This window comes from Glarea lozoyensis (assembly GCF_000409485.1).
Source record: "Glarea lozoyensis ATCC 20868 chromosome Unknown GLAREA15, whole genome shotgun sequence".
Classification (NCBI taxonomy): Eukaryota; Fungi; Ascomycota; class Leotiomycetes; order Helotiales; family Helotiaceae; genus Glarea; species Glarea lozoyensis.
Window position 1 is genome coordinate 585126 of NW_007360989.1, and position 25749 is coordinate 610874.

General features: G+C 47.3%; 7 protein-coding genes across 7 annotated transcripts; 3 read left to right on the top strand and 4 right to left on the bottom strand.

Moving 5' to 3' along the window:
• Positions 1 to 3: 3 nt before the first annotated feature.
• Positions 4 to 6992, bottom strand: GLAREA_06013 (ClpP/crotonase; the record flags this gene model as incomplete). Its single annotated transcript, XM_008081427.1, has 4 exons — positions 4 to 717; positions 765 to 6426; positions 6479 to 6744; positions 6795 to 6992. 4 exons carry the CDS (start codon positions 6990 to 6992, stop codon positions 4 to 6), a joined length of 6840 nt encoding a protein of 2279 aa, XP_008079618.1.
• Positions 6993 to 10147: 3155 nt separating this feature from the next.
• Positions 10148 to 11864, top strand: GLAREA_06014 (HET protein; the record flags this gene model as incomplete). Its single annotated transcript, XM_008081428.1, has 2 exons — positions 10148 to 10592; positions 10651 to 11864. The coding sequence occupies 2 exons, from the start codon at positions 10148 to 10150 to the stop codon at positions 11862 to 11864; spliced, it is 1659 nt and encodes a 552-aa protein (XP_008079619.1).
• A 1661-nt stretch (positions 11865 to 13525) lies between these two features.
• GLAREA_06015 (MFS general substrate transporter) lies at positions 13526 to 15718 on the bottom strand (the record flags this gene model as incomplete). The annotated part of the gene is made up of 12 exons (XM_008081429.1): positions 13526 to 13620; positions 13672 to 13777; positions 13822 to 13964; positions 14013 to 14114; positions 14168 to 14384; positions 14442 to 14811; positions 14862 to 14982; positions 15029 to 15126; positions 15176 to 15258; positions 15327 to 15406; positions 15456 to 15514; positions 15567 to 15718. 12 exons carry the CDS (start codon positions 15716 to 15718, stop codon positions 13526 to 13528), a joined length of 1626 nt encoding a protein of 541 aa, XP_008079620.1.
• A 1571-nt stretch (positions 15719 to 17289) lies between these two features.
• Positions 17290 to 17700, top strand: GLAREA_06016 (uncharacterized protein; the record flags this gene model as incomplete). Its single annotated transcript, XM_008081430.1, has 1 exon — positions 17290 to 17700. The coding sequence occupies one exon, from the start codon at positions 17290 to 17292 to the stop codon at positions 17698 to 17700; it is 411 nt and encodes a 136-aa protein (XP_008079621.1).
• Positions 17701 to 18377: 677 nt separating this feature from the next.
• GLAREA_06017 (Clavaminate synthase-like protein) lies at positions 18378 to 19815 on the bottom strand (the record flags this gene model as incomplete). Its single annotated transcript, XM_008081431.1, has 5 exons — positions 18378 to 18846; positions 18936 to 19099; positions 19153 to 19223; positions 19283 to 19519; positions 19575 to 19815. 5 exons carry the CDS (start codon positions 19813 to 19815, stop codon positions 18378 to 18380), a joined length of 1182 nt encoding a protein of 393 aa, XP_008079622.1.
• A 1236-nt stretch (positions 19816 to 21051) lies between these two features.
• GLAREA_06018 (uncharacterized protein) lies at positions 21052 to 23428 on the bottom strand (the record flags this gene model as incomplete). Its single annotated transcript, XM_008081432.1, has 7 exons — positions 21052 to 21200; positions 21251 to 21455; positions 21516 to 21884; positions 21939 to 22339; positions 22398 to 22518; positions 22572 to 22739; positions 22793 to 23428. The coding sequence occupies 7 exons, from the start codon at positions 23426 to 23428 to the stop codon at positions 21052 to 21054; spliced, it is 2049 nt and encodes a 682-aa protein (XP_008079623.1).
• Positions 23429 to 23876: 448 nt separating this feature from the next.
• GLAREA_06019 (Acyl-CoA N-acyltransferases (Nat)) lies at positions 23877 to 24608 on the top strand (the record flags this gene model as incomplete). Its single annotated transcript, XM_008081433.1, has 2 exons — positions 23877 to 24195; positions 24259 to 24608. The coding sequence occupies 2 exons, from the start codon at positions 23877 to 23879 to the stop codon at positions 24606 to 24608; spliced, it is 669 nt and encodes a 222-aa protein (XP_008079624.1).
• Between the last annotated feature and the right edge of the window lie 1141 nt (positions 24609 to 25749).

The window sequence follows — 25749 nt, forward strand, 5'->3', positions numbered from 1 at the left end:
AGTTCATGTAGAACTCAAAAACTTCAAAGCCTCCTCACGTTCCGCAGCAGGTAACATGCTCAACATCTGCTGCACACCCTTAAGACCACCCTTGGTATTGCTGCGCAACAAGCCAGCAACATCGAAAGCCACGCCCTCAGTCTTGAGCGCCTCGACCTTCTCGTGAACAGTCTTTCTATTCTCTTCATACCAGACAGCAACGTCACGATCTGCGGTTTCGAACTTAGGAACGCCAGTCCAGGCCGCGAGAGTATCCCGATGACGAGATCGAGAAGCAAGTGGGTTCTTGGAGGCAGTGGCCATGCGCTTGAGGATGTATTCTTCGTTAATACGACGACGCACGCGCCAGTAGAAGAAGCGACGAGCTTCTCTCCAGACAATTGGACGTTTGATGACGTCCTTGGCCTTCATACGTCCAGCACGGTCATGGAGATCGGCGAACTGAAGTGAAACTTGTTGATACACTGGCAACAAGAGTTGTTCTCGAGCAGTTGCCTTGACCTTGATATCACTAAGTTGCTCTTGGCTCAATGACTTGTCAGCAAGCTGTTTGCGGAGAGCACCATACTCAGGATCAAGACGAGCCATAGTCTCGAGCTGCTTGTCGCGGCGGTACTTGATGTTGACAATACCCTCGGGTTCCAAGACACCACCACGGGCATCCTCATCAGCGTACATTTCCATGTAGTCTGGGTTGATTGTTGGATCGACGACGACCTAAAACTGTTAGAAATGATTATGAAAGTTAGGAGGAGAAAGCTTACCCATGAACCACCACGTAGCTCTCCGAAAGGTGGGATATAGATGATAACTGGCTGTTGATATTTGCTGAGGCCATCGACAATGTAAGATCCATACTTGAGAACCTCATTGTACATATCACGTTGACCACCAGAGAAACCTCTCCAGTTGGCAAGGATCATCAATGGCAATTGCTCACCATTGTTGAAATCCTTAATAGCTTGTGCAGTCTTGAAAGCGGAGTTTGGATACCAAACACCACCAGCCTCATTGGTGACTTGCTCGATGGAGTCGGGGTTGGCAGGGTCAGCTGGGGTGATGTTTTCCACTGATCTGGTCTCAACAGCGATGACACCCATTGGGATACCACCAAGGCGAGCACGACCGACAACGACAGTCTTGGCCCATCCGCCAAGGGTCTCAACGAACGAGTCTTTATCGAACAATCCTGGCATGAAACCTTCATCATCTTCCTTACCACCGATGAGCCATCTGACATCGTATGTCTGCTTGGCCAAAGGAGTGTAGATAATGTCACGATCCCAAGTGTCGACAGCTGGTCCGATAGGAAGTGGGTTGTTGCGCTTATCAGGAACATAGGCCATCCACTCGACAATCTTGGCCACACCCTCGAAATCATCGTTGGCGGTCATGTGAGAGACACCGTTCTTGTACATGATTTGTGTTCCACCAAGTTGAAGATTGGATGTGTAAACCTCACGACCCAGAAGTTTGTTGATAGCTGGAGCACCAGTCAAGATGATAGGTTGACCCTCAACTTGGATGGCACGTTGACCCAAGCGAACCAGGTAAGCACCGATACCGACAGATCTGCAGGTTACCAAGGTGATCGTGAAGATATCCTCGTACGCTCTGCTAGTAGCACCTGCAATCAAACCGGAACCCTTAAGACACTCAACACCAAGACCATCCTCGGCACCAATAATGGTGGTGATCTTGTATCGAGTCTCACCGTCTTCAGTGATTTCTTCGGTGATGACATCCTTTCTCTTGCCATCCTCAAAACGCTTCTTAGCATCGGCGGTGAGGTAGAGATACTTGAATCCAGCTTCTGGTTTGTCTGCGTCATTCCAAGCGACGTTGAAATGAGGAATAAGTTCCTCAGCCATTCCAATGCGAGCACCAGAGTTAGCAGAGAGATATATTCTAGGAATACCTTGCTTTCGCGCAAGCTCAGTACACTTGTAGAAGAAGGCGTCTTCTTTGGGTCCGAAACTACCAATCTTGAATGTTATGTCGTTGGCGATGACAACAAATTTACGTCCACGAGGATACTCGGGAGTCTTGGCGGTGACGATCCAACCTACCATACCATGAGAGTTGGTACCTGGCTCGCGAACAACCTCAGCAAGGTTGTCTTGGTCATCCAACACAAGCTCGCTGTATTCGATGCACTCTCCGACTGGTGGTTGCTTCTCGCCTAGAGAGGCGTGCTTGCTGACGGCCTTGGTCCAGCTGTTTTGGATAGCTTGTCTGAACAGCTCTGGGAAATCGTAGACGTATTGCGTACCCATAAGATGGGCTTTGTACCGCTTGGGCTGGAGCCATTCCTTGGTTGGGTATGGTGTGCTGACTGGTCGCAGATGCATAGCACCAATCTTGGTAGTACCACCAATGCTGTGGAAGACCCACTCGCCACCCTTCTCGGACTTGCGCTCAGCATACATCTCAACCTGAATGACATATCCAGAGGTGTTGGAGATGACAACACGAAGAGGATATGGCATGTTGGTCTCTGGATCGGTGCAGATGATGCGAATCTCGGCACCAGTGACACGCAGACGCCAGAGACGACGGCCGAAACGCTCGAGGAAACCACCAAGGGCTTTCTCGACCTCAGGAGGCTGAAGTGGGAAGACAGGAGAGAAGTTGATGAAGATATGGTTAAGATCGGAGTTGTTGTTACCAATAATCTCTAGAGCATCCAAAATATCGTTCATGAGTCTGTCTGATTCGGAAATCAAGTACTCAACGGTAGGGATCTCATCTCGTAGTCGTCCTGGTCGAACAACCGCACGTGTGAAGTAACGCTTGTCACCCTCAACTTCTTTTCCGATTGCCTCATAAATGTGGATGTTGCGGTTTTCAGTGAAGACTGGCTTAATGGCGAAGCGAGAGAGTCTTCCAAGTTCAAGCTGGAAGGCCAATGCTGGCTCACTGTGACGGATACTCTGGTCTTCCTCATAGTTGGGACCACGGAAGGTGAAGTAGCCTGGATATGATCCATCTCTGTGTCCACAGATGAATGTCAGTCTTCGGATGCGGCGAGAGAGAAGCTCGTCCTTGTATTCCTTGACGATGGTGTTGATACGCGCAAGTGTCTCAGCGTCGTCGAGACTTTCGCAGTCACGGACAGCAACATTGCATACAGCGGTAAGCTCATCCTCAGTATCGATCTTAGGAGCAGGCTTTCTTCTACCGCCTAGTTCGGGCATTAAACCATTGGCTGGCTTTTTGGTACCTGCAACTGGGAAGACGTCCAAGGCCCGCATGAGATATTCTTCAGCCTCATCAAGGTATTGAACAGGAACAATAACACCCTTTCTTGTTGGTTCCTTGTCACCAGAGCTGACAAGATAAGACATGTCACTGATGGAGCTGACACGTTTGAATGGATTGCCCCCCTCGTAAGATGGCGTTGCTGGCGTTGATGGTGCCGAGGATTGAACCGGCATACCAAACTCCGATGCACCAACTTTGCGTAGAATGAAATCCCAAGACACGATGAAAGGTGGCTCAGTCGAGTCATTGTGGTACTCAATTTTCTTTAGCGAGTAGGCACGATAAGCTCTGCGGATATAAACCTCGAGAGCTGCCAGCGACACCCATGGGTCTTGGTGACCGAAGAAGATTGGGAGGACATCGAAGACGGTATACTTTGAATCGACGACTTCCTTGAGGACTTCGAGATCTGGTTCACGATGTTCCCAGCCTGTCTCACCATATCGAGACTCGACAACTGAAGAACGAAGGATATGCTCCATCTGGGCAGCACGCTCCTCAAGAGATGGTAGGGCGCATTGGATAAGTACCTCACGCGCTTTCAAGGACACTTTGGCTGTTTGTCTTGACTCAAGCTCGGTAAGCTTCTTGAGTGATGAGCGGAAGTACTTGGCAATATTTCCAGCGTTAGGCTTGTTTGGTCGATACTCCTCGAGGATGGCAAGGATGAGGTTGTTCTTGGAGCCAATTCTGCTGTGAGATAAGACGGTACCGATGACCTTGATAATATCGTCCTTGTTCTCATCTCTGAGTTTCAGAACGACTTCCTCATCCCGGGAGGTTCTCCCAGAGAAAAGTTTCTCTACTGATGAGTACTGATCAAGAAGCCTGCAGAAGACGTTGAATTCGTGGACCTTCTGGCCCTCTGCATATCGATCCATTACCTCAAGAAGAGGAGCAAGAGCTGACTTCAACAGATCCACATCTCCTGCCTCGACACTTTCGTCAATGAATTTGGAAAGCGTCTTTTGAAGATTCTTGGCAGGGAATTCGCCAGATCGTGACCTGGCACGGTCCACGATCTGGGTGAAGACAGCGTCTAGGCGCTGTGGCATTCTGGCATGGAGAGCGGAGAACTGCGCATTCCATTCGCTGTAGGGAAGTTCTGTATCTCTGAGAACCTCAATGAGGTCCTTCAAGGTGGAGGCCATGATAACCTGGTTATCAAAACCATTCAGAATATTGGCGAGAATGCTGTGCAGGAGGACGAAACGTTGAGCAGGCTTTGTACCAACGATTTGTGGTGGTCCAAGATCTGGAAGGTGACCCAAGAAGGGTTGGGCGCTCTTGACTCTGGATGGATCATCCAGCGAGAGTATACCAAGAATATCACCAGCTTCAAGAGTGGCTCCTGGCTGCTTGATGAGCTGCACGATACCATCCTCTTGGGCGAGAAGTGGCATATACATCTTCATGACCTCCACTTCGGCAAACGGTTGGCCAGCCTTGATATGCTCACCATTGTCAACAGTAAACTTGACAAGCTTTCCGGGCGATGGTGTTCGCAGCTGGGTAGGGTCGTTCTCTTGTTCCAACAAGCAAGTCTTGCCATCAACGCTAAGACGAGTGGCTCCAACCTCTTCCTTCCAGTACACGTTATGACTTTTGCCGCTGAGCAGGACTAATAGACCACCGTCGCTAAGCGCTCGGACGCCAACTGAGCACTTCGATCCATTAATGAACAAGTGATAGCTGTCCAAACTGGATCGAGTAGCAGTAAATTTGTAGCGATGGCCATCGTAAATGAAGTCGATTGGGAAGACCGTCTTCAAGATGTCCTTCGCAGGAACCTGACCCTTCTCGAGAGATGTGCGATAGTCATTGATGCAGGCTTCGCTAGAGATATGGGCCTTGGTGACAGCTCCGCACACGACAGCCAATATAGGGTCTGGGCGCTCGGCAGTCAACTTGTTGGAGATCAGCTCGTCGAGCCAGCCTGTGGTAATGGTGTTGTCCTCGAATGCAGGAGTCTCCAGCAATTTGATCAAGTATTCGACAGTGGTTCGGAAATCACCACGAATGCTTAACTCCTTCAAAGCTACAACCATGTGCTTCCGCGAAGCCGCACGATTCTCACCATAGGCGAAAATGTGACCGAATTGACTGTCAGAGAAGCTGTGAATACCACCTGCCGTTCCAACAGAGAAGTAACCCCAGACATTAGAACTACTTCGGAAGTTCAACTCCGACATTTTACCGCTGGATGGTTTGAAACCTTCTCCAGGATCTTCAGAGGTAATACGGCAGGCGGTTGTATGACCCTTTGGCTTTGGTCTACGCTGGGTCATGGAGCTGTTCTCTTTGGAAAAGTCAAAGTCGATTTCGGAGGAAGTCGAAGGATCTGCGCCGTATAACAATCTAATGTCACGGATTCGGTGCAATGGCAGACCCATAGCGACTTGAAGTTGTGCAGCTGGCAAGTTGACACCACTGACCATCTCGGTCGTTGGATGCTCAACTTGCAATCTGGGGTTGAGTTCGAGGAAGTAGAATTTGTCGTCTGCGTGGGAATATAGATACTCAACGGTACCAGCCGAGACATATCCTACAAGTCGACCAAGACGAACAGCTGCTTTCTCCATCGCTTCGAAAGTTGGCTGCTTGGCAATGGTAACAGGTGCCTCCTCGATGATCTTTTGATGTCTTCGCTGGACGGAGCAATCTCGACCAAAGAGAGATATGTTGTTTCCATACTCATCGGCCAGCAATTGAACCTCCAGATGGCGGGCGTTACCTGCTAGCTTCATGATGAAGATTGGCGATCCGGGAATTTCGCTTGCGGCAGCTTTATATAGAGCTTCGAAACCATCTTTGCTGTCCGCCTTTCGGATACCCTTTCCACCACCACCCTCGGAAGCTTTGATCATGACAGGGAAACCGATTTGTTCGGCCTTCAGAAGACCTTCCTGCCATGACTGCACGCAACCTTTCATGTAGATGGAGTCCTCGACTGTAACAATTCCATCTTCGTTGACCTCGACCTGGTCGACACCAGTTCCCGACCAGGGTATACATGGTACTTTGGCGTGCTGGGCAACGATTGTGGAAGAAATTTTGTCTCCAAGCGATCGCATAGCAGATCCGGGAGGACCAATGAAGACGATCTTCTTTGGGGAGGCTGCGAGGGATTCGGGTAGTTTTGGGTTTTCTGAGGCGTGCCCCCTAGTGAAGTCAGCTTCCCGTCATCAAACACACAACCAAAGGCAAAACCTACCATCCAGCCCAAACCGCATGGACATCCATACGTTCCGCAACATCTACGATCAACTCGACATTGGCGTAGTTGTTGTTATTTGTTCCACCGGGCACCTCCACGTATTGATCTGCCATTCGAATGTAGTCGGCGTTGGCTGCCAAATCTTCTGGCGTGGCCATCACCGTGAATTGAATCGCTTTCTCATCGCCAAAGGTTTCGTAAGCCCATTTTCGTACTGATCGAATCTCCTTGACTGCTGCAATACCATTGTTGGCAATCAGGACCTTGAAGTTGTCAGCATATTCCGTGACTGTTGATATCAAGATGGGCTTACACTGGTAATGACCGTGTGGCCATCATGCTGGGCAACAAAGTCCTTCACAGGGCTAGGAGCAGCGTTCTCAAGTTTATTCCCACCGATGAAGTGGTCTGCTAGCTTGTGCTTCGCGGCGTATGAAGTTGAGCCGTTCATGACAGGAACGGTGCCATTAGTGGCAGGTTTGACGCCGCGACTTCCATTGACTTGGGCCATTCTAGTGGTTTCAACGCTCGTGGTAGGCGAGCAATTAAGAGTGTTCCGCCAGTGATGAATTTCAGTCTGATGTTACTCCGGGAAGATGTAAAAGCCAGCAAGTCAATACCGGCCGTCTGAATTCGCAATTGATGCAAGTAAGACGCCTCAATAAAATCGCCGAGCCCAAAAGACACTTCCTGTAGCTGGGTATAAAACGACTGAAGGGAGGGAAGATGAATTGAAGGACAAGAGGGGAAGAAGCAGACCGGAGGGGGATAACCTCGATGTCTGCAATGTCGTTTTTGGGAAGGAGTTGAGGAGTTGACTGCACTGTTCAAATGGTGAGAAAGTGTGAGGAGAAGCTGTCTCTTTTGCTCTCAACTATCGCTCACCGGATTTTTGGCGCATCGGCGACCGAGCTATCGCGTTGGGAAGCTAGGCCCAAAAGGGTTGGAGGGAGATCCTAATTATGGGGCAGATGCAGTCTATGGCCAATGAGACAAGCTGTCCGAACGGTTTCGAGGGCCACCACTTTTCCGCTGATGAGAGTCGGAGAGCTGCCGTACTCCAGTCCAAATTGCTGGTGCTGGCTGATGCTCTTACACAGGTACGAAGCTACGAAAGCACATCGCGACGAACCCGAATCTTTTAAGTATGGCTGCATCTACCCACCATCTTCAGAAATGTGACACGGAGACTTCTTCTGGAAGATCTCGCGAGAACACGTGTTCCGATTGTCCGTCCGATTCCTCACCTGGATGAGTTTCCTCGCACAGCTGGTCCCTTCATCACTACAAAACCCGACCACCCCCGCCAGCCCCAGCTCCGTTGAGTCCTCATCTTTTTCCTCGCCAGATCGGTTTCAGGCCACGGAACAAATCCAATTCTCCACACGAACCCAGGGGCGAGAGCCAAGAGATGCAGTCCTCCCGCCATGACGCAGGGTGCTGACTTCCATAGGGAGGCCATCCGAGAGGACTCAGAGGAGGACCACGGCCAATTATCCATACGATAGATAACCCCCGAATGCCCCGACTCCCGAACTGCGCCGGTGTGCTTTCCGTATTTTGGCGGAGTGGAGCGGAGCGTGATGTGGGAGATGACGGGAAGACCAGACCGTCCAAGAATCTCGCTTCCCCAACATGTCAATACTCGAGGAGTATGCACCAGAATTGCCCGATTTGGTGCGGGTTGGGGTGGACTATCTCCAGATGAAGTTGGGTAATGCAGCCTACACTAACAATTAAGAAGCGATCGAAGTTCCGGTTCGGATGTGCTTGGTGGAGCGTGGCATAGCGGGCTCAAATGGAGCGACTAGCTATGTTAGAGAGAAATGGCTATTAACTACCTTCCAGATATCTCGCTTTGGAGATTGGTACAGTGAGACACCATCATCATTGCATAGGTATCAGACAGGCAGGATGGATCCTACACCTCCCTTCTTTGGCTTCATCTACTTTGTTACTGACTTCAAGCTTACCTGCCACAACATCGCACCTGAGCAGCTGCATGCTTTCCACCACTACAACATTTCCACCACCAGAAACTTTACTCAGTTATTCATTCCCATCGTCCGAATAAACTATGGATAGCCACCGGAATTAACCTATGCCAAATTCAGATTACCATCTAATATCGCACATCCGATCATTGTCTCCACCACAAGCGACCGACCAGAGCAACCTAGAATACACCAAACCAAATGATCACGACAAGTCCGATTAACCACAGGGTCAGGACGTCCGCAACAATCACGCGCTTTATGAGAAACATTAACAGAGTCATCATCCCCAGTGTGTCCGTCCTTATTGATTCGGTTAGGGAATCCTTCACCCCTCCACTAGGAACACCACTCTCATCCGACCGGGTTCTTGACCTTATTTTCGCAATCAGATAAAAATATCCCAGGGACATTTTTAGACTTCATTTTGCGACGTGCAACAAATTTACATTTTTAGATCATGTTATGTCCCGACAAGGCTACGCACCAAGCACCACCACAACCGTCAGAAAGGTACAGACCGCAACTTTTAGGGTACAGGGATTGACTGAAACGTTGATGTTGGGCGTCACGCTTAATGAATGATTGATGAGTGGTATATACATCGACAAAGCTGCGACATACGGGAATCTTATGAGGGGTTCACATCTTATCTTGGCAACCTTTGGATTTGAAATCAATCAGCTTACACCAAATCAAATTTACCAAATCTCTGCTCGTTCAACCACATTGTCGCACAACAACTGAACTGGGCCTCAGCGCTCAGCACCCGCGAATTATAGTCACATGACGCGCCTCCTCCAATGTGGAATTTACAGCTCTATCTTACGAACTTTCAATGTGCTTTCCAGAGATCCGGCAAAGGGTGACTACTACTGCATCTCTTCCCACGAACCAAGTCCAAATGTTGGAGTTCAGACCAATAAGTTCTTATTCAAGCAAGCGGCGCAGGACAGCCAACAAGAATATCCATCCGTGAAGTCGCGGGTACTTCGCCGAGGACTGCTGAGACCGAGATGAACCCCGCGAGCTAAGCCTTATATTTAACCTATTCCATCGTATGAAGCTGATTAACTACGGCACGGACAACAGTTGTGTTGTCCTCGATGCCCTTGTACCGTAGTCATACCACCACGTGACTTACATAATATCTTACAACACAAGAGAATAGGGGCTAGAAAAATACCTGACTACATGAAAGTCTTTGGATAGCTTATTATCTATGAGGGATTTACAGGTTATTCAATCTCAAAATATTGAGGCGGGGTCGAGTCACGTGAGGACTCTTTCTCTGTAGACGACAGTTTCGTTCAAAGTGGTCTGAAATTGATCCTGCCTCGCGCTTGCATATTCTTTACTCTGATCAACTTCTAAAACGCGTCCGGCTGAGTTCAGCTCCAACGACCCTTCTGCAATGAGACAGTTAGCTTTTTAGGCAGCTGTGGATGGCAATCTTTATCGCAGCCTTGTCTTGATTTTCCAGTCATATTTGTATCTTCTATTGTTTATCTGGAGCTCACCAGATGATACAAGCTGATGAATTTGATCACAAGTCTTTACTTCTTCCGGATCATTTCATTTACTTCTTTCTCTATGGGTATTACAACCTATTTACTTTATTTCAGTCTTAACGTTCGCAACAGCTATCACAACAGGTATCAGCTCACAAAAGATGGATAATCTCTGTTCTATGTGCCGCCGTATTTTTGACGGAACGAGCGAGGAGATGTCGGCAGACTGCAAACGTCCCGACACGCCCTTCACATTCTTGGTCACAGCAAAGCTGTATTGTCATCACAATTGTATCGAGGATCTAATATCTGCATCTGATCAGGGTTGTCAACTATGTCATTACATATGGAGTAAATTCTCCACAACAGATCGAGAGATGATACAAGCTAGAAAACTTGGTGGCTTTGAATTCGAAGACATTTCGAAGCGCAGCCAGAAGGGACACCCTTTTCCGAATCATTCCGGTATATTATTTGCGGGCACTAATCTTGGAACAATGCGCACCATTTGGGAGCGGAATTGGGGGATCCAATTTCGTCATGGATTCTACTTCGTTTTCACAAGCTTGAAGTTTGGGAACGATGTACAGGTGGTTTCTTTCTCGAGTAAGACAGCAAATAGTCTTCCTACCCATGACTGTTAATCGTCGCTGATCAGCTATAGGTATCAGTAGCCAAATACAGAACCTTAGCCCTGGTACTGGCTCAACAGAAGCCCTTCAGCTAGCCAAATCCTGGGTCACAGCCTGTTGTACTAACCACCACTTCTGCCAGCCTCGACAAGGGAGTCAGCAATACGACGTGAAGCTTCCCACCAGACTCATATATGTTCCTCCGTCTGAGAAGCAGCCTCTAAAGCTCTGTGATACTAGCATATTACCACTGAACACACGTTATATGACGTTGAGTCACAGTTGTGGAAACAACAAATTCACTACTCTCACAAGCCATAACCTTCGGGCATTTCTCGACGAAATTCCAGTAGTCGAGTTGACTGTAACATTTCGACAAGCTGACGATGTTACAAGGTTCATGGATGTACAGTATCTTCGGATTGATTCACTCTGCATTATACAAGACTCCAATGAGGATTGGCAGAATGAATCCGTGCTAATGGGTTCTGTCTACTCAAATAGCTATTGCAACATAGCTGCAGCATACGCTTCGTCTTCTGAAGAGGGTCTCTTCAGCGCGGACAATTTTAGGGCTTATATACCACTTCGAATTGAGGTGAAAAGTAATAACCCTTGGTACATGCACGAAGGAGTCTATGGAAGCACGGAGCAGCAAATATTGCAGGAAAGTGTGGAGGAGTCGCCTTTACTAGAGCGAGGATGGGTCTTCCAAGAACGAGTCCTGGTCCCAAGAGTATTGTATTTTGCTTCCCAGCAGATTTTCTTTGAATGCGGTCAAACCTTTAACGGCGAGCTTCCACCGAAACACCTCAAACCGTTATCTCTCCAAAACATTTGGTCTGACAGATTTCACATTCCGCTCAAAGGAGCTGTTCACGCTATGATTCAAAAGATTCGTGACAAGAGAAGGTCTGTCGGAGCTCTGAGACGAGACTCTATGCATTTGGAGGAGGGAGGAGCAGTCGAGCTGTGGAAGTTTCTCGTCAAAAAGTTCACATCCTGCAAATTAACCTACCAGTCTGACCGTCTCATCGCAATTTCTGCGCTTGCATACCTCATACAGCCACTTATGGAAGGCAGTTATGTCGCAGGACTATGGGAAGAAAGCCTGATACCACAACTCCTGTGGAGGGCTGGAACTACCCAGCCGAAGCCGAACAGCGAAGAGTACATTGCACCTTCATGGTCATGGGCATCAAAACCAGGGGAGTATCTACTTTACCGACCTCATCACCGACCCTGAGGCAGACGCACCACCCGACGATTTCACCACGAAAATTTGTGTCGACGTTTGCAACGTAGCAGTGGTCACTCGAAATAACAATCCCCTCGCCCAAGTCCTATCCGGCACGCTTCGTTTGAAAGGAGCCTTGATCCCGCGACTTCTTCGGACCGACCCTGTCATACACCATCTTCATCTTGATGTAGATCTTGGTCTAGGTTTTGATATAGATCTGGAAGCCTTACTATCTAGCGACGTGATAGGACGACTCGTCGTTGTACCGTGCACGTTCAAATGGGGCCCCCATTTCGGCTCTTTCGAAAACTTCACGCAAGGCCTACTTCTTCGTAGGACGGGCGACGTGAAGGGTCAATATGAGCGGCTTGGACTTGTTTCGATCATAGAAACTGGAGTTCAGGAATGTCTGCCTTTGCATAAGAGGATGTTTGAGGCTGATTTGGGGGGGTTGGATGATGATCTGTATGAATCGTATGATAGGGAGACTAATAAGTGTGTTTTTGCTATCATCTAGACTTATAAGTCTAAGGAGCTTCTTCGCGAGCTTCGAAGACTGTCGAAAGTCTAAGACAGGCATGTCAAGGAGCCTGGCTCATAGCAGCGTAAGCTAGAATCTCACTAGCTAGGTGCTGCTATAGACTTCCGAAGTAACAGATGGTGTGAGTAAAAACACTTCCAACATTAGTCGTGTTCGTCTGACGCATTTTAGGGAAATATAGGCCAGGTTGTCAAAATATTTACTCAAATCTACTTCCTTGTTTGATAGGTATTCAGATCGATCAGCCAGCGAAGTCGAGCTTTTGGGCAAGAGATGGTACGGGCTCTTGTATACAGACAGATAATTATTTAACCTACACCAAAACGACCCAAGTTGCTTCGCGTTTGACAACTTACACTATGGCAGCTTCATTTATGAGGGTCCAATTCGTGATAGAGTGGTGAGGCTGGAGAGGATGAGTTATTATCGAATGATAGGGATCGAATATCAATCGCCTATCGATTTACCAGATCAGGAGAGGAGAAAGTTTAAGGAACGCGACGAGATGGGTAGTTGTTTTCGCCTTCGTGGACTGCTACTCTAGGCTCGACGGCTTCGCTCTTGATGTCGAAGCTAAGGCGTCCGTCTTGAGATCCTGCTTCATTATCATACTGAAGCTTCCAAGGAACGCCTCATATTTCCTGTCTATTTGCAACGAGTTCCAGAAGTTAGATACTATTTTTGATTTTGTTTTCTGTCTGCAGATAGCAACTAAAAATTGACACATACATCACCTATATCAAACGTGATAGGCTACATAGGCAACATAGATCCCGGAATCGATAAGGGGTTCTTACCTAGTTCCTTGACTCTGACTCTACTCTCAAAGCTTGGTGGAGAACGTACAGTAAGTGGAAGGTTGGAACGATACAGCTCTAGAGATTGATACTGTTATCTGGGGCTTTGTGAGTTGTGACATATCTGTCAGTCATATAACAAAAATTCCACGAAGAAATGATATTTTCTTAATATCGTTTCGATGTATAGAATTTATAATCTAAGGAATCAGAACTTATGACGTCTTTGAACTCGCTATCTACTTGGCCAGACTAGTCATAGAATAGTGTCGCCGTCACCAGACAACACTACTTCCAAATTCATCTCAGTACGAGGTTTAAGTCCACATCTACGCGATATAAGAAACGCCCTTCGCCGCCCGCGGCATCTCTTTTATGTAAAAGCTGAAGAACAGACTGATCATGAGCACCAAGAAGGATATCGCTAGAGCAATCAGCAATTTTTAAGTATGTACGGACAATAGCGATTACTTACCGAACGCAATCTCGGTCGATGATATTAAGGCGTTTAGAACTATGGTCTGGACTTTGACAGGCAGCTCTTTGATGTAATTCAGATCCTCGAGGCTTTTGCGGATGATCTAGAGAGGTTAGGCGAGGAATTAGATGCGGTTAGGGGGTTTACCTCTTCGGCATTTGCGTAACCAGATAATTTGGCGTGGAGTTTGGAGCGGACTAATGTGCCTTCAGCCGCTAAGGAGATGGCAATACCCAAGTCTCCCGAGACGGCTTGAGAGAGGCCGAAGAAGGCGTATAATAAAGGTTGATCTGCGCTTTGTGTGAGTCAAAGAGTTGAAATAGGGTTATACTTCATACCTTCAGCATCGACCAACGAGAGGATAGCCACGAGCCATAAACCCTCGGCAAAGCCCTCCGTGGCTCCGATGAACGCGAGGATGGGTGCGAATTTCGGCTTTTCTACGTCTTGGGGGGGTTAGATGGGGAGGTTTGATTCGGGGGTGAGGACTTACGCATGACTCCTAGTGCGAAGCAGAAGTAGATTATTAGATCAACTATGATGACGGCTTTTAAATATGGTTTGAAGCGGCGATAGCGTTTGATCAGTAACCCACAGCCGATTGTACCCAGGGCGCGGCCGAGATAGACACAGGTTAGTGCCCAGTCGTCGAATGAAGAGTCTTTGCCGAAGGAGCGTGCTTGGAGGTAGGTGCCGAAACTGAATCGTAGCTGTATTGCATCAGTAAGTCGATCATATTGACAGGCCAACAGGGGATTCAAACTGACCTGATCAAACACGAATTTCATAGGCAATGTACACGCTAGCGCAATAGCTATATTACGATCCTGCACAAACCTTTTAGGCACGATAGGCGTGCTAGCTAAGCGAGTGTCGGCGTAGTAGAAGAGAGCGACGAGAAAGGGTGAGAGACAGAACATGGTTATCACGACTGGATGACCCCATTTGAATACTTCGCCGCCGAGATTGAGCGCGAAGAGTGGGACGGCGACGGATAAGAGGAGGAGGGATGAGGATAGGTATTCGATCTTTTTAGCGCTGCGGTTGGAGGTGTTGGGACGGGATTCTGGGAGTTTTAGGGTGAGATAGACGAATACTAGGGCGATGGCCATGAAGGAAGATTCAATGCCGAATGTTCTGGGAGTGTGAGTACTTTGGCTGGGTTATGATAAAGTGAGCATGCTTACGAGCGAAAGCCGAGATGGTCTGCTAGTACAGCGCCTAAGGGACCTCCAAGCATGAGGCCAATGGTGCCAAAGAATGTGGTTAGACTGGTCCAGAGAGGTAGTTCGTAGAGTTGGACGAAGTCTGAAGAGTTAGCTAAGACGCATGTGAAAATGGGGTTGTGAATTACCGTTGATTATAATGACTACGAGAAGCTCAACTCCTGCAGTACCAGTGCCTACTACGACTCGAGCAAGTGAAACTTGCCATAGTCTATAGCTTACAGAACTAGTTGTGTTAACTAAAGGTGCGACTTGGGCGATAGGTGGTGACTTACCATAAGAAGAGACCGATACACATAGCTGTGGCTGCAAATAGAATGGCGTTTCGGTGGCCGTAGACTTGAGCTGCATGGCCATACTGCTTGAATTTAGCATAATTCTGATAGATCCAAACCACACGTGCTCCAAAATGTGCAAGATACGTACCAAGGGACCACAAGCAGACTCCGTCACCAGAAAGCCCAGCACAAGCCATCTCGCGTTCTTAAAATCATGTAAATCAAGAGCTATACGCATATTAACGCGAGTCACCACCAAGCACACATGAACCCCTACCAATCCGTCTCGAATAATTCCCAATCACAAAACTCCCGTCAAACCGAATCAAAAACGTACTGCATGATCAGTCACGACGCACAATTCCAAAATAGGAGATCGGATAGGTACCATAGAAGCAGAGCCGGTAAAGCAGAGATGAGCAACCGCTGTCTTGAATTTCCGCCTTCCCTGGCCGCCGCCTGGGATTCGAGTAAGGTGTCTGATTCAATTGGAGGCTCCTCATTGGTCGATACATCTTGGCTGGGTGGTTCCACGTCCATGGAGGGGAATTGGGGGGGTTGTTGCGTGGAGATGTGGTCATTGATAGTGAGGAATTGGAGAAGGCTGGTACTAATAGTTCGGATGGTTGTTGGCGGGTGGTAGGGGGGTCTGCATGAAGGTCGTTGGCAGGGCGCTAGGCCGGAAACGGAGATCGGGGAGAGGGAATCAGCCGCAAGTTTTTGTGTCACTTTTTGATACTACGTTGACGAGTACCTGGAGACGCCACATAGAGGCCCGTTTCTGTTGGGCTCGTACTCCGCTGTCTTTGAATGGAGGGTTCTGAAAATGCGGTTGTTTGAGGAAAAGACATGAGGCTGCACGGTTTATCAGGTGACAGTCAATCATAACCAATCGGGAATGTCGCATATCGAAAACGTGTCGAGAGGGTTACATGAACAAAAAGCTTGGCTGTTATTCGAATTAACTGCTGTTATGATCGAGATCAAGATTCAACCAATCCAGATCGTGCTCGTTAGGGAACTCAGAGCCGGCGAACTACTATATCTCATCTCTAAGCGAGGACTGGTACGTAGGTAAGTTGCTTGTAGAATCTTGGACATTCTATACCTCCCAGAGACTCTTACAGAATTCATTAGTCTAACGCTATGAGCATATATTATGTATGCTCATGAATGTCAGAAGATATGAGGAATGCAGAGTTCCTGTTGAAAATATCAGGAATTTCTCGCCAGCCGTTGCTCCAAAAGCAGAAGTTCGAACATCCATGAGCGTGAGTTCTTTTTGGCATACGAGTACCCGCTGCATTACTCGCAAAGTCGAAAAACTCCGAAAAGTTAAGGCAAACCCGTTGAGCACAAAAGGCAGCTCAATGTTTTCCCAACAAAAGGTCCAAAGAAGTGAGGCGTACAAATGTTTGGCTGACAAAGTTTCACAGGAATCGCAACCCTACACTCAAGTCTCAGTAAACAAATAAATACCTTTTTCCCCCACGGAGATATATCAACCAACTCGTCTAAGCGCGATGACAACGTCACGTTTCCTACCGTAAATGGATATCGGGAGGATACGCCTCCTACTACTCATGACCGAAAACGGGTTTCGGCAGAGGCTACACCCCACGGATGGTTCGCGAACTACTTTTCGGTCGTTAGGCAAATATATTCGTGCTGAAGAGTCGTATTGCTACACCAATGAGAACGTTAAATGGAAGGAAAGAACGCTTCATTTGCACGAAAGAGCAAGTTATAGCGACGAAAGTACAGTGCTCGCCTTACACATGACTTGAAGCTCACCGACGCTGTCATTGTTGTGGTTCATTGCGCCTCATTGTATACGACCTTGCAAATGCGGAGAGCCCGGCAGTCTGGTACTTGGTGTATATATCAAAGGGTGTCCTGCTTATGTTGGAAGTTAATCTGATTGATCTATATGTCATAACTCAATCCAACAATCTTATCTACATCCCTACCAGACCTCATTACAGCCATATCATACTTCCACATACCTCTATATTTAGGTATGAAGCCGAGTACCCTGGTACTAAAACATTCTACCACATTATCACCTTTCAGCAGCTAGGGCATGTGCTCTAGCTTTGGAGCTTACAACCATGCCCTCTTCTGACCCTCAACAATCCATCTCGAACCAAATCGCAATAATTTTCGGGATCTTAGCGACCATTTTAACGCTCTTAGGCGTCACGGTTGGATGTTTGCAGTATAGACAGAACGCTAGAAACTCTATACACCAACGAGATATCGAAATGCAAGCGCCGATTTCGCCAAATAGCTGGCATGTCCCTCTTATCGGCAATGACGATGATTTTGGTGTTGAAGCAACGAATCTTATCGAGCCACCGGCACCGACGTATAATGGGTTGGGACTAAGACCGCCGGTACAGGTTGGAAGTCATATGTCTGATGCGCTGGTTGGAAGCGTGTATGCGCATTTGATGGCTCGTAACGCGAGACTCATTCGTCCGGAGGTGCGTGAAGGGACTGCTATGTTGAATGTAGCATGAGGATGGTATGACAACGACTGATATGCCAAATACACATATGTATTTACGTTATCAAAGCGAGACCGACGTTTGTCAGGGCGATCCTTGATCTTATCTGGAATATGAGATACCAGTTGAGAATGGAATATATAACACCATCGCGCAACATCGAGCGAAGCCTGCTCTGAGAACCGTCGTAGTCACCGTCATCCATGTCGACGTCGGTTGTATAGTCGCAGCTTTATGTTGGACAACGGACAACAAAAAGAAGACAAAAGATACCAAGTGAAATAATCCCACAAAAGCAGATGGTACATACTGGTATTACTTGTAGGAAAGGACAATCGCTTATCTGAACGGGGAAGTGACGGTGAAATGTATGAAGGTAGTAGCACTTTGTATTTTTGCTTCAATTTCAATGAGACAAGAATACAATTCGTACATCAAAAGAGATTAAACAAATAATATTGGAGAAAACATATAAACATAACGTCTGCTTGATCGTCATGACTAGTACCCAAGAGTTTGCAAAATAAATAGGGTAGCAGATAGCGCGATGATTCAATAACAAACCGGTACATCACCCGGCTCAGGAGTTGAAAACCAAAAAACAACAAAACCATAAAATAATTAACACACAATCAGTATCACAAAATCAGTCAGACACACCAACCCAGTCTTCCAACCACAACCCCCAATCACCCATTCAACATAGACAACTCCTCAATCCCCGCCTTATATAACACATTCCACACCTCCTCCATCCCCTCCTCCTTCTTATACGAAGTCCTCCACTCATTCTCCATCTCCTCGGGAATATCCCAACCCTGTTCGGGATCCCTAAAATACATCTTCACAAGATGTCTCTTCATCGGAATATCATCATCCTTGAACCCGGTGCGGGCATGGAACAACGCCAGATCGTTGACGAACAACATGTCGCCCTTGGCGACGGGCAGCGTGATGGCGTTTTTCATGGCGATGAACTGGATTGCGTCGGCCGTTTCGTGTTGCGCGGTGGTGGGGATGGAGAGGGCGGCGTTGCGTTGGCGTTGCCAGCCTGTTATTGGGTAGCGCGAGAAGCGGAAGAGGACGGGGATTTTGGGACAGCCGGTTTGTTGGAGGAGACGGCAGTGGCGGGGGGGTTGAAGGTCGAGGGGTTTGAAGCTGGTTGTGTTAGTGTGTATTTTTTTAGGTAGCTGAGTTTCAGGTGAAGCGAGATATGAATTTTGAAGAAACAGGAAAATGGGACTTACGTATCTAGAACCCAGGGCTCAGTCAATGTGTGCAACACTTCCGGCCTAGTTGCAGCCAGTTCATTGTAAGTCTGCCATATACTACTCAACATCGTCTCACCGCCCTCAATGGCTGTGTCAAGATAGAAGAATGCCATGATTTCACAATTATCCGTATGGAAAGACTTGAGATGTTCAGTGTTTCGATCTCATGGTTCTCGGGTTTAACTCAACTTACCAGTGGAATATTACTAAACGCAGGCGCAGTCGCTTTCAACTTATTACCAGCTTGTACATTGACGATATGTGCTGTTGAAAAGGTTACAATTAGCTACTGTTCGTCTAATGAGGACTTTCAAGCTACTGACCCAGAACACCTGTGCCTTTCACGTCCACAGTACCTCGCTGAGGACATATGTGCGCACTAACACCTGCGTATACAATCATTTGTTGCTTGGAATTATACTTTGTCGGATCAAGTCCATGGATGATCTGAAACCCGACTCCCTCGTAGAGCTGATCGGACAAGCTCCTCAGACGTTGGGAGAATTCTGATGGCAATTCGAAGGTTGAAGCCGAAAGGGCTGAGAGTTCATGATTTTTCCCTTTCGATATGTTGTTGGTTATTTGTGGGACACTTTTTCAGCAAGGATAACACACCTTCAAAAGTTTTCAAAGCAGCATCAATTGCCGATATCTCCTCATCGGTAAGATCCAATTTCCATTCCGCCTGTTCGTTTTCGACATCTATATCTTCACCTTTCCACGCCAGTGAAGACTCAAGCTTAGCCGGAAACCCATATGGTATCTCAACTTTAGTTTTCTGTCTGCTAGCTTCGATATCCCAGAAACGTTTGGTGTCTAATTCAGACGGCGTGTAAGTTGCGCAAGCTGCAGCCATGTTGGATAGTTGAAATTCGGAGTGATTAGCTCCATCTCAACACCGTACCACAAGTTCATAAATACACGATGCGGCTCTGCCAGCTCGCACGAACTCTTGTTCCTATCTTGGCAGATTGATTGTCACAGGCGTGGGGTTGAGAACATGAGGGGTGGATTCTAAAGCGGGCACCAATGAGATAGCAAATCATTTCTATTGTTGTGGCTGCCATTATCCAAGCCGTGTTCCCTATCAAGCTCTTCGCATGCAAAATGAGTGCTTCAGGTGCGATCGTCCTAGATCTCATGCGGCTTATGAGCACTCAGGTCTCCAATTGGCGACGAATGCAGCCTCCATCTCCAAGATATCTGGGTCGCTAATCTAACAAAGCACTGATTAGTGGTAGCAGAACATCATGTGCATATATTTCAAGACTAATACCAATAGCTCAAGCGATTCTAGCCAATAATAGTTCGGCCACACAGTGTAATTGAGGCTCAAGCTGGCCAGACTCCAATTTCAATACTTGCGACTGACGGCAAGTTCTCCACATTCCTTGCACTGGAGAGAACCTCGAGAAGATAAGCTGGTCTCAATGGTCGAGTTCCCCGTAACAAATTAAATCTCTAACTGCACATAATCTATTGAAAAACAGACTGTCCTGATAACAAGACCAGCCGTTCAAGACGAGCCGGATATCACGCGCTCATCGTTAGGTTACGTCTGTCGATGAGATGTGTGGGGGTTAATTAAGTAGGACAGCGCATAGGAGTGCTGTGAAAGTGTTGTTGATTGAGTCGGCGATTGAGGCTCTCCGGAAAGAGGAAGATGTGTGGTTAGTGATATGAGGGGATCCAAAACGATTCTTAGAATGCTCCAATCATGACGGATATATTTCATTGATTGTGACAACACAACTGTCTTCGAAATCCGTTTTTCTTTTTTTTTTTTGATTGTGCATCACAAATCTTGCTTTATCTCTTCACAGCTCCACTGACTTCCGAGCCACTGCGAAATCCAAATAGATCCAGAAATCCTGTACATCTCGCTAGCTTTTGTAAGAAAATTAGATTACACAATCGAAGAACGGTTCCGTTACCCGGTTGACGATTACGTGCCGCCTGAACCCATTTTCCATTTTCCATTTTTCCACTTTCCGAGACATTAAAATAACAGAAACAGAGGTACTGGCACAATTAGTTGACGATTACAAAATCGTACAGCCACAACGTTCCATTCAAAGAAGGCGAGTAAGATTTATGCTACCAAGAAGTCGGTCTCAGTAAACTCCAACAGACTTCCAGCATGTGGCATATCTGCTTTCCAGTCCTGAGACAGCATTTGATGAGTCCAGTACATCTCATTCTCATACATAGACGAGGTTTTGATAATTTGCAGTTGATGATCTTTGAACTGATTAGCAAATTTATGCCTGATGTCTTGATATTAAACGCACCTTGATGGAGAACGTCCGCTTTTATGTCGCGCATGTAAGCAATCTGCTCAGGCGTCATATCTGGCACATCTCGAGGCGGAGTGTCCCAATCCAATGACAGCGGAGCCGCACCGCCAGAAGCGAAATGGAAGTATGCTAGGATAGTCTTGCAACCGTGATAGTATGCTTGACTTAGTGATGACTCGTCGTTTGATTTTGGTGTAGGCTGATAGAAAATCATTAGAATCCAGCACAACATAGTGAGAATCAGCTTCCCAAGACTTACCATAACACCAAATCTACGAGAGAAATCTAATATATGCTCATTGACTCGCTCTGAATTGTGCAAAATGATGAAGCAAGTAAGGTAGATTTCATACCAAAATTCCTTCTTCTTCGATAACACACGAGCTTTGAGAATACGAAGAAGTTTCGTTTTCAACGGAATGAGAACGTGTTCGATGGCCAGCTCGTCAAGCTGTGTATCCATGACTGGGGTAACGGGAACTGAGGGAAAGAACTGACTACGACGGCAGAAGCCTAGATTTTCGTCCATTGGAGGTAATCCAAGCGTGTCGTTTCCGCAGATCAGCCAGAACCTTTCAATCATACGTGTCGCTGACCAGAACATCAACGCAGCGGCAACAAGATTGCTCTTCAAGACGAGTTAGTCATAGTGTATGTGGACACGTAACGGAAGTCTACCGACCTTTGAAGTATTATAATACCGCTCCGCTTCTTTGAACGTTTTCCGGACTATTGGATTGGCGTTGACGAGGAGTTTTTGAGTCAGTTCCGGCATCACCGCTCGCGCATATTGACGCATGCTCGCTCCAGTCTCTGCCATATCGACGATGTAGTAAGGTGGCATTTCGTACTCCTGCTTCACCCCGGCTGTATCAGTCCACTTGTAGGCAGTGGTATCTTGCGGCCCAGGATGAAAGCGAGTGACGGTCACCGGGAAGGTGGTGGTGTTAACCTCTTGAGCTAAGTAGATCTGCCGTGGAGGTCCTAACGACGAGTTTCCATTATACAGAACAATGGAACCTTCAGGCGGGCTTTGTTTTGAAAGCATCCATTGCTGAAGAGTAGCTGGTGTAGTTGTGGTTCCTATATCGAGAACGAGGTCATTAGAATGATGTGTAAATGTCCAAGCAACCAAACCTACCCAACCTAAAGAGCTTGATATCAACAATCTCAATACGGCAGCAAGGCATCGAGAGAAGATTAAATGGCTTCTTCACGCATCTGTCACAAGGCACAAAAAGGTCTTTCAACGACTGATCACACTTTGAGCGGTTAGCAAAATGATCTTGCCCGTGGAACGGCAGTGGCAGCTTACACGTTGTTTATTCTTACGGCACGTATCACAAGCACCAACGTCCCTAGTCCTAGCAGTGCGAAGTCTCGATTCCTCGTTTGGCTTGCATCTTTCAGACCCATAAGCCCGCCATACCATTTGAGCAACGGCCTTGCCTCGAGTGGCTGGTTTTGTCACGCCTGGTCCTGACTGAGATTCGTGTGAGCTGACATCTTCCAGGACCGACTGATCGGAATACATACAGGCTGTTTCTTCGATTGCTTCGAGCGTTTGTTCACATTTCGTACCGACTTCTCGATGGCTTGCGAACTTGGGAAGACTCGCTTGTTGCGTGTGCCGGCTTTCTCAAGAGGGGTTTCGACTGGAATGAAAACGATTGTGTTGGTTTCGAACACATCGTTGGAATTCGAGCTTGCCCGAGTCGAATTACTGATTGTAGTAGATAAAGATACATCATGAGCTCTGTTTGACCAACCGTATGGCGGTGACCGTCCGTCACTTGAAGAAGTTGAGATTGACTCGGGACTCTGCCAGATGGTCATCGTTTGAGGTGTAACAACGGGCCATTCTGTGCCACTCGCGAGAATTGCGGGTATTTCTGGATGTGATAAGCTCTTATTCGACGTACCATAGTCGACTGGAAAGGCATGGTTCAGGTTATTGGTGATGTTGTTGTGGTCGTCATCTGTGCTCATCACGTGCGGTGTTTCTGCAGGCAATTCTATAACACGTGACCCGACAGGGGAGGTGTTTGTCGATGGATCACTTGTCTGCGCTGCAACCCATCCATCTAGGAAACCGGCGGCATACCCAACAGACTCAAGCACATCTTCAACTCCAAGCTGCTCTTGTCCATCGTTGTACTCGTAATCGACCATGTTGCAAAGCGTGAATTGCTCGTACGAGCATGGAACATCTTGGAGGCAACACCAATGCGGAGTTCGGCGTGTGTTATATGAAGGAAGGCCGACATCCTATCTGCGCTTCCTATGGTGAGGCTGCATTCAAGTCTCCTTGCGCCCTGGCATGAGTGGCCTCTAAGAATCGACCTCACGCGTTGTCTCGAATCCCATCCCGTGGACGGCAGTCGCTGTCGTGGCTGCTTGCACTAGGCCCGAGTAAGCAATCGGCGAGCCTTGTCATGCATCCCAAAGAGGAGATCGGGAGGCATCAGTCCCATGCCTTGAATTCCAGACTAGAAAAAAGAGCTATTAAAAACCTCAACTTCGCCTCGTTTTCACCACGGCTGGGATGCCATCAATCATTCTCCTATTCCTACCCAATCTCATTAGCCCATCCATTCCTCAAATTTCCGTACCCTGAAATATGGGAGGCGGCTCTATCTCCCCGCGCGGTTTTACCCTACGCACCGCTTCCAAGGAAGATCTGGATGCCATCACTCGGATCCATATTGAAGGCTTCACCGAGGAGCCGCAGGTCCATTATTGCTATCCGTACCGACATGAATTTCCTGAAGATCACTGGAAATGGACCAGGAAAGAATATGAAAACTACTTAGCGCAACCTGAAAAATACGTTGTCTATCTGCTTGAAGATGCTGTCGAGGTCGACGGCAATACTGTTTGTACACCAGTTGGCCATGCCGTATGGAATCTTGCTGTCCTAACGCCAGCGACGGGAGCGGGTACTTCAACCATTTTATTACTTTTCACTTTGAGATACTTTTCATACTGACTTAGTTGGTCAGACCCAGCCGAGAAAGAAAGAAAAGATGCAGATAAGAAGCGGTGTGAAGCATTCTTCGGACGAGCTTCTCAACGCTTCAAGACTTACTTTGCACCGTGGGCCGAGAAGCAAGTTAACTTGTCTTCGCTTGTCGTTCATCCTGACTACCGACGGCGTGGGGGTGGTACGCAATTAGTAGACTGGGGTATAAAAGAAGCTGAAAGCAAGGAGTGGCCAGTAACATTGTGTGCGAGTCCAATGGGTCGTTTTCTGTATAACTATCTCCGGTTCAAAACGCTTGCGGATGAGGTTGTCCAAGTTGCGGGCGAGGAGGAGACCTTGACCAGTGTAGTCATGGTACGCGAGGATTGATACGGTACAGGGTAGTGCAACATGTGTTTCTCTTTCATTTGGTGCAATACGAAATGCTGTTCTCCGCGGGAAGCATAGAAGTTGAACCTAGAAAGATCGTATCGTGAAAGTCGCTTGTCTCGCTTAATCTTGTCCCCCTTTTTGTTCACACGTGATGACACCCGTTCATCTCTCCATATTCTTCCACGGGTTTGAATGATTCTCTTCCTCGATTGATCTTACACGCATCACTCATATCATCGAGGCACTTTGAATCACAACCAGTGCTCCGCAATTCGGTAATCCTAACAACAAGGCCAAGACCATCTTAAGTAGGTGCCCTCTTTCTGAGCACACCAACCACCAAATCGCTTTCTGCCATGACAAATACATGTTTCATCAATGAAAATTATATCCCAGGGCTATCAAGAATACAATAGAGAATACCAGAGTTCTAAATTGCGTCAAAAAGTAGTGACACGAATCTCATGCCAGTGAGTCAGAAATTTGGAAATCCGTGTCTTCTTTCACGGGACGTTACAGGTGGAAAGTATGCACATATTTAAAGGAGTCGTTATATAATTCCGCAGCATCTCTATGCGCAAATTTCGTTCGACTGCTAACTGGCGAGCCAGAATCTGTAGTTAGTGATATTAGTAAATGAGACGTGACATAACCCAAAGACTCCATATTAACAGTGAGAGGCACTCGAAGATTTCCTCTATGTTTCCTTGCTTATCCCAACCCGCTCTTCAAACCGTCATACTACATCTCGTCACTCCCTCTTTCTCCGCCTCTTAGCCTTCAATATCCACCTCCACCACAACCTCCCTCATCATCATTTTGACCACTTGCCATTCTCACAAAATAAAAACCTTTCGCCCAAGACAGTACTCACTTAAAGCGAGCAAAACATCCCTTCACCCAGCATTTGAGAAACCAGAAATCCAATCTTACGTAAACGATCTGGTTCTTTCATTATCTCGCGTTTACGCTTCATGACTCGTCTGCAATACCTCTTTATTATTAAGCACATCTATCCTGTTCTTATGAGCCTAGACTATAGGTAACGTGTTACAGAACTGGATAGCTCATCAAGTTATTTTGATAGGAAGTAAGATTTCACCAAGTCTTGTCCTTCTATATGGTAGAGACACATGCT